Genomic DNA, 8,882 nt, shown 5'->3' on the forward strand with positions numbered 1-8,882 from the left:
GCGCTCTGAACGTTAGTGCTTCCAATTAAACCTGTTGGACTATAACCTGTTGTTGTGTGATTTTTAACTTTCTACACTCCAGTCCAACACCGGCATCTCCAAATCATAATAGCAGAAGACATTTATCAAACGGGCCCATTGATGCGGGGTTTTGTTTACAAAACCAAGTTGAAAATGTTGTGTCTTCTTTCAATGGTGTAGTTGAGATTGTCGAAAGATTTAAATAAGGTAAATGCGATAATGACAGATAGACAATATAACAATATTCGTATTTGCTGATTGTGCAAAGAGCATGAACACAGATAGCTTTAAGATTTGGGAGAATTGTTTGGGGGCATAAAGAACACAGTGTGTCATACTCGCGTTCAGTAGAGGAGATTGCAAAATTGTTAAAGGGATCTTGTTTCTCACTTGATTGTCAAGCCTGCAATAATCCAGCGGGTATTTGCTGTTTACTGAATTGCTGTTTTTGAACCGCGGACAGCATAGATTAGTTAAACGACTTTCTGCAATGCTATGCTTGGTCAGTTTATCCTGGTTGATGGAGCACGACTTTGTACCAATTCCATCACAGCATCCTACTGTATTATGTGTAGAAGAGTGCAAAGTGAAAAGGCCACGTCCAGGATTATCAATGTCACTTGCAGTTGTTTAAACTTCTACTTGAAGAATCAAAGTTTCTTTCAGCTTTCCAACCTTAAACTCAATGAAATCAAAACAACCGGCAGACAATCACTGTGTGATTTCGACAAATAACAGTACTGACGAATGCAGATGCGGAAAGTTCTCCCCCCCCCACCCCCCCCCCCCCAACCACCTCACCCACTCTCTCTCTCTGAGACCTATCCAGAGCTCCATAAATGTTTAGTGTCACTTCAGTACATTTTGTACTCATTGCCTATATTGATGAAGCGTTCGATCCCATATGCCTTATTCATTTTTCAATTTCTTCGGAGTTCTGCCTTTCAGACCAACAATTTATGTGAAGAAGCAGCTTAGATAAAGTATTATATACAAGAGCTTGTGGTGCAGCAAAGTGACCCGACCTCTAGACCGAAACTAGTGCTTTAATTCATAGCCAGGAATGTGCAATCTTAATAGGGTTCAACATAGACTAAAAACTCAATCTTGGCATTTTTCTATGGCTTCCCAAATTATTTAGCTCGAAGGAAAAGCTTTCATCACAATATAATCGAAAAGTAAACTGCATGTGAGCTAACACGATTTTTTTTTAGAAAATTCTTCAAATACATTTCTTGCATAGTTCAATGGCATATTGTTTTGGTCTCTAATACGTGGCATTTAATAATTCTAGAATGTCAGCTACTTTGCTCTTTCACTGCTGTTTTATTTTTAATGGCACGTGGATCATGCAAAGTTGGTCATGAGCCAAACATTTCAGTGATGATATCTGCTCAACAAACCTGCAGTGTTATCGTTTATTTACTAGATTCCGTCAATGCGACAACGACAATTTGTTTCACGTTGACTTCTACCTATTTGCCGCCGTCACAAACTGATTAATTGTATTAGCACAATATTTCATGGCTTTCCTCAGCTCCTCCCTGAATCTTGCTTGTGTAAGCGCATACATGCAGGTGCTTGTAGAGCAGTTCAGAACCCTAAGCATGCGCGAGGTTTCATTGACAATAGCAAATGGATCATTAAAGTCCCGGTAAAAGTAAGTGTTCGTGATTCGCGAAAACAGGAAGAGACCAACTGTCGCCATCCAAAGGATGATGAAACTTGCTGAGGCAGCAAAGAGTAACATCAGCGCTCTCCTCCGACTTTGCATCTCAGGGTCTCCCGCTTCTCCTCCACTTCCCCGAAATCCCCGCCGGATCTGACTAGCCACAAGTACGTGCCTAATAGTCAGGAGGTTGAGCAGAACCACGCAAACGTAGGGGACCAATGGAGTTAAAATAGTGTGGAGCCAATAGAAGGCTCGCCACGCGGGAGATGTGTCAATGTTGGGATTTGTCTTACAGCCAAACTGTATGTTATTGTGCACATGGATGGGTAGTATTGCAAAGTAATAGGGGAGGTTCCTGGAGTAGGTCAGGAGGTAAATCACTGTAATTATCAACGTCGCGCACTTCATGGAGCAGTATATTCTTCTGACTCGCTGGAAGCAGATGATGACGAATCGGTCGAAGGTGAAGGACACTGTTAGCCAGACCGAGCAGTCAATCACGGCTGCGATCATGATCGAGATCAGACGGCACCCGAAGGTATAGAGGTAAAAGACATGCTGGAAACGCGGGAGAAGGATGCGGTAGAGCAGAACATAGAAGATTAGGACCAACAGATCGGCCGTGGACATGGACATGAGGTAAATTCGAGTGCTCCGAGACAGACCGCAGTCTCTCAGTTGCAGAGTCAAAAATGTGATCGCATTTGCTAGAGGGAAGAGAAGAGGAAGAAGATTAGAAAAGACAGTCTCGGGAGCTTTGCGAATATCAAGGTCTATAGATCACCCCACAGCATCAAATATTCCTTACACTTGCAATTCCGTCAGAACTGGGACTCTCCAATTCTCCATCCTGGTCCAAAATTGACACCAATCCCTCAGCTGCAGGGAATCTAAACTCTGGGACTGATGGAAACACTTTTAAAATCCTAGATTCCTAGAATCCCTACAAAATGGAAGCAGGCCAAACGGCCCATTGAGTCCAGACCGACGTTCCGAAGATCATACCATCCAGACCTACGCCCAATATCCTATCCCGGGAACCCTGCATTTCCAATGGTTAGTCCAAATAGCCTGGATATTCCTGAAGTATGGGGGCATGTTGGCATGGCTTGTACACCTGACCGCAAATCTTTGCATTCTAGAACCAAATATAGATCATTAGCATTTCGAGCCTTCTCCCTATTCAACTTGATAATGGCTAATCACCCAACACTCCCCGCAATGCTTCTTTTCCTTTCCGTCTTTCCCTCCAAAAAACTGAGTACCAATGGATATTCATTTCCTATCCTTTATCTTACTGTAGCCATGTCTCAGTATCCCATATGTATTTTACCTCTGTTTTATCTGTTTGCGTGATTTGTTTTTGTAAATGCTCTATATATTCAGGGTCAAGGCTTTAGGTTTTTTCCAGTTAACATTGTTAGTCCCATACACACCGTTTTCCACTATGCTCTTGTTTGATTCTGAACTTTGACTTCGCTGCCTTGTGTTATTTCTGGCCCTTCTTGTGTATCCTACCCTTTGATACCGTTCGCCGTAAAAAAAACATCTAATTCATCTCAGTCTTCAATGCCCTATCTCATATACTTAACATGTGCTGCCTGGTACTGCATTTCCTCGCCATCCAAAATATCCTTTCTGCATGGACCTGGACAACATAGGTTCTTCTAGGTTTCTATGAGATTTACCACCTCCGCCCATTCTTCCAAACTGCAGTGCACAGAATCCTAACCAATAACGTTTACGCCATTCCAGCATCAGTCATATAAATATTTGTTGCAGTTTTGCCATAGTCAGAATATCTTCCCCCGTCAAAAAGATCAAGAATGCGACATTTCAAGTGTGGTATCAGCAAGACCTTGCACAACTGCAGTAAAATATGCCTGTCACTGTTCTTGAATCCTGTCGTTCTGAAAGCCAGCATCCTTGCCTACTTCACTGATTTTCAGCGGCTCTTTTACGAGGCATCCAGGTCTACTTGCGCTTCCCCTCTCACAATCTATCACAATTCAGACAATAATTTGTCTCCTTATTGTTGATATCAAAGTATTCGCATTACACATCATCGTGCATTTCCCAACTCAAGTAACTTGTCAAAATCATGCTGAAACATCATTACATCCTCCTTACAGTTCACCTTCCCAACCAGCGTTCCACCGTTTGAAACTTGGAAGTATAACAGTTGGTTTCCTGATGCAGGTCACTCACGTAAATTAGGAATAGCTAGGGTAAAATCATTAATTCCTGCCGTGTTTTGCTGCTCGGTAGTAGTATACGGAAAATTGCAACTTTTGTCCTACTTCTTGTTTCACGATGGGGAACCAGTTCTCTAACCATGTCAGTGCATTGCCTCCTGTCCCATTCGCTTTAATTTTGCATGTTAACGCCATCTGTGGGACTTTATCGAGATCCTTCTGGAAGTCTAACCTGACCGTATTCATTAGCTTATCTTATCAACTCTACGAGAAATATTTTGCAACAGTTGTGGTAGATCTGTCGTGTTGACTTTGAGTATGTACCAAAGACAAGATATGCAACAGGTTAACGCTTTCCAATAACAGTAATATGTGACAACTAATTAGTTGCCATTTCACTGAAGGGTCAGGATTAGTAATTGGATTAGGATCATGTGCTTGTGGAGTTAGATGTGAGTCAAACCAGGAAAGAATGGCAGAATTATTTCCTGAATGCATTAGTGAACAGTACCTGATATTTTAACAATTCGATGGTATGATGGAAATCAAATACCCACAAACGGTTCAATTTCCATAATTAATTGCTGTCGTTGGCAAGCAATTTTAAGAGATAATTAATGACATAGCTTCTTCTTATTTCAGTCATGTATCTGAAGTGGACACATTCAACAGGTCCTTCAAATCAAAGATATAACTGCTCGTTCGGGTTCATTTTCCAGACGGAGGATCACATCAGAGGCCAGGTTTTCCAGTCCATTCCATGAAACGTTGGCAATGAGCTTTGGTTTTTAGACATTTGTTTCGGAGAAGTTTTGAACATGTCGTGGGGATACCTTTGCCCTGAAATTGAACTGACCTAGCCATAAAAATGCTGTGAAAACAGAAAACCGTCAGAGATTGAGAACTCTGAGGTGAGTAACTAAACTGCTCACTACCCAATACCTGCACAGCACATGTAAGGCGCAAGGCAGCATTGTGATGAAATTTGCGGATGTATGAACGAATATACCCCCAAGTACCTTTAAGAATCTCGATGCCTTTCAGAAGCCATTTGGCTGGCAGCCCATCAATTTAAACATTCTCTGTCTCCACCACGAACATAGAGTGGCAGGCATGTGAAAACATATTTAAGATGGGTGTGTGCTTCACTGACAATGGCAGAATATTTTGCTCCTCTCGAATGTTATTGTACTGAATGGTTTGTTAGCGCCATTTCAGAGTCAGCTGCGCTCCTGTGGATCTAAAATTAAGCCAGACCAGTAAAGAAGGCACATTTCCTTCCTTGACTGCATTCATGAAACAGATGGCATTTTTTTCCACAGCGTGGTTTAAGTTCCAAAATTAATTGCTGTTTTAAAGATTTGAGTCCGACGACCCGTCTTCAGAACTTACGATCTCTTGGATTCAAACTCAAACCCAAACACCCACGGGGAAGACAGGTAACAGTTACCCCAATATAAGTGCATAAGAACCCACAACATTAGTGCGATTTTAAAGCAAACTGTTTCACGGGGAGTACTTTTCGACTTAAATCCTTGATATGTAACATGATTAAATCCATAGCTCTGAGACACTTGTCCTAAATCAGCAATGAAATAAAACTTTCTAATTGACTTTCCTCAAATGCTGACTCAACCCACACGCATTTGAACAAGCATGAAGACCTCGGTTTTGGCGGAAACAAATGTTGTCTGTATTCCTATCCAGCAACGCTAGGCGGCACAGTGGCAGAGGGCGGCACGGTGGCACACTGCTGCCTCACAGCGCCAGAGACCCGGGTTCAATTCCCGCCTCAGGCGACTGTGTGTGGAGTTTGCACATTCTCCCCGTGTCTGCGTGGGTTTCCTCCGGGTGCTCCGGTTTCCTCCCACAATCCAAAAATGTGCAGGTTAGGTGAATTGACCATGCTAAATTGTCCGTAGTGTTAGGTGAAGAGGTAAATGTAGGAGTATAGGTCTGGGTGGTATGCGGGTCGGTGTGGACTTGTTGGGCCGAAGGGCCTGTTTCCACACTGTAATCTAATCTAATCCTCAGTACAGGAATCCACAAAATACTTTAAGACACAATTTTAAAACAAACCCTCCAGTTTTAAAACACGAAAGATAACATTTTTCATCCACTCTGCAGATTGTAGGTATCAGTGAAGTTGGTTGAAATCGTAGTAGTCATCCAAAATCGTTCCTGCTGAACTATCAGCAGTTAAGAACAATGCCCATCGTGCGCTTTTTATTGCTGTGAGTACCAGCCACCGTTCAATAGATGTCGTTCACTGTTTTTGTGTTAAGAAGAGTGCATTTAAAGTCTTTCCCAATGGCAATAAACTATCTAAACGTGGATAGCATCCCTTCAAGCTTTACATCACGGCGCTGTCTCTCAGGCATAAGTATTTCAAAGGCAGATATGTGAATACTCAATCAATATTCATTGATCGGCCTGCATATCTAAAGCAGATTTTCTGAGCCAGCCAAGAAGACACAAAAATGATTGTTGGGTGATATGACCTCCGGGAAGTGGAACATTGGAGTGGAAGTCCAAAATATTGCCTATGCATAGGTAGAATGTGAATTTTGGCGATAATTGTAAATCGATAATTCAAATAAAACCAAAAAAACAATGTTCATCCAATCTAACATGGAGGACAGTATTAGCGAGTTTTGAGAAGATTTCTGACTCAGATTGAGGTTCCAAATGGAGGTTTGTTTTGGCGCTGATTGAAAACTACGTGTAATGTTACATAAATGCGTCCCTCATTCTGGCATCACATAACAGAATTTATACTATAGTTTCCATCGGAGCTAGAAATGTCGGATTCATCCTCCGTGCAAGAATCAAACTTATGAAATAAATCGTATCCTGGATTGATGCGATAGAGGCAGTCTATAGCGCAGGATGTTTTTAAAACTAGGCATACTACAGCTTTTAAAAGAAGTGTCGGGTTGAACTTGTATTTGCTGCAAACAAAGGAAAAGTCGAACTAGTAGAGAACGGCATTGCGCTAAAGGGAGCGTTTTTGAAAAGGGCAAGGACATAAGCTAAATAAAGGGAACGAATGTAAGGAAAGAATGCAAAGAGTGAAACGAAACTGCACACGACAGCACAGAGAAGGAGCCACATCGCCCTGCCAGCATTGGGACCATTCGGGACTTCAGTAGAATTGCGTGAATGCTCTGACTATCGGTCGATTACATGCAGTTCTAGAGTCTCGGTACTTTCTTGGCATCACGTGCAGTGAATGAATTGCTTGAGAGTAACAATCGATTACGCCAAAATGAATCTTTGTATGTCTCAAAATTATTATCCAGTAAGACATCACGTGCATCCAGCGAAGGAAGGTAGTTACATTAAAAACACTAAAATTACGAATGCAATTCTAGTCATCAAAGAGACAACAGTAATACTGAACTGAACTGTTAGTGCCACAATATTCAGCCGAATGCGATCAGAGTTCCGAATCCTAGATGGGCATCTCGTCAATCAGACGGACCAAAGTTAGACTGAAACATTATAATCTCCGGATACTTCTGTCTCTTCTGTTCGCTCAGTGAGAGTCACAGGGTTTCCCACAGATTAGAAATTAATCCACAGTTGTAACGACACTGGCAACTGGTAACAACAACTGACAAATTGCGTTGGTTACGGTTATTAGAGTAAGCTGTTGGCGAGAAAGTTACACATTCAATGCAAATTCATCGACGTTACTCTGTCGAATTTCTGCCATCTGTTGTAAAGACAACAATCACCACCTTTTCGAGGAGAAAGTATAGGCTGTCACTACAAGAATGTCAGGCAGTGCTTGGAATGTCGAAAGGTGTCTAAGGGATACCTAGGAGTGTCATCAAACAAAAAATTGACACATCATTCGGTATTACGTTGGCATGAAGACAACTGGTTAACGACCTTGACAGAGACATAGATATTAATGGGATCATAAAAGAAGAAAATAAAGTAATTACAGAGTTGCAGTGAGTTTGGGCAAGTCCACAGCTTAGGTCCCACATAGTCGTAGGTAGGGCTGCCAAGGCCTGTATATAGAAAATCCATGGGATCCCCTTTACAGGTGAAGGAGGGGCAGATCTCACATCGCAGTGCATTCCGAGGCTGGTGCAGAGATAATTGATAAAGGAAGGAATTAAATTTGGTTTGGCATTTTAAATATAAAGTTTTTTTCCTGCAAAGGGAGCCAATATACCTCAGTAAGAACAGGGGTGATACTTGAACGGAACATTGCATGAGTTGGAACAGTATGGAGAAATTCACGATCCATCACAGAACATTGAAAGGTTCTCTGACCTCACAACATGGAGGGTAAAACCCATTAATGCAATTACTGTAGATTCCCGTATTTTAACGGATTATATATTTACCTGGAATTCCTAGTACTACCAGAGCACAGTAGAAAATGTTGCCGACCTGGAGAATTGGAGCTTGTTCCATTTTCTCTGTGTTGGTTCAGAAAGAAGTGCAATGCGTCCAAACTGAATCCTTATATATATATACACACACAGATACCAACCTCAGTGAAGCATTCCACTTAAGCCCTTGTAGACATCAATAACAATCCATTGAACAAACAGCATGATGACGTTAAATACACGGCAACATATTTGCAAGGATGCCAAGCGCATTAATGCAATAAATTATCGAGGGCTTCAAATATCTGATCGCTTTCACCAGAGATTTGTTTTTTTTTAAAAGATACTGATCTGTTAAACTATAGGAAGATTTTTTTAAGACTTCAATTGTTAATAATATTTCAGTACATGACTACATGTGTAGTCATGTCAATTTTCTTCAGCATTGCTGTAAGTAAAAGCTTTTGTTCTCATGCATCGATGGAAAGTGTTGCTATTCATTTATATTCCACACGCTCTGTTCATATGTGCTCGGTTATGTAAGGTTCCCAGCCTCACAAATGCTTTTGCCCATGCAGTTCGATTTCATCCCCAGATATCAAAGACCTGCTGAAGGTGCTGGATACTACAAGGTGATGGGCG

At 41.6% G+C, this 8,882-nt stretch overlaps 1 protein-coding gene across 1 annotated transcript; it reads right to left on the bottom strand.

The window, feature by feature from the left end:
* Nucleotides 1-1,492: 1,492 nt before the first annotated feature.
* On the bottom strand, nucleotides 1,493-8,322 carry LOC148140756 (putative G protein-coupled receptor 139). The gene is made up of 2 exons (XM_087979026.1): nucleotides 8,253-8,322; nucleotides 1,493-2,400 (listed from the first exon to the last, which is right to left on the bottom strand). Exons 1-2 carry the CDS (start codon nucleotides 8,320-8,322, stop codon nucleotides 1,493-1,495), a joined length of 978 nt encoding a protein of 325 aa, XP_087835152.1.
* Nucleotides 8,323-8,882: the final 560 nt, after the last annotated feature.

The sequence above is a fragment of the Chiloscyllium plagiosum genome, unplaced genomic scaffold, assembly GCF_037043375.1.
Source record: "Chiloscyllium plagiosum isolate Xiang-an unplaced genomic scaffold, Cpla_swu_hap1 HiC_scaffold_35, whole genome shotgun sequence".
Lineage (NCBI taxonomy): Eukaryota > Metazoa > Chordata > Chondrichthyes > Orectolobiformes > Hemiscylliidae > Chiloscyllium > Chiloscyllium plagiosum.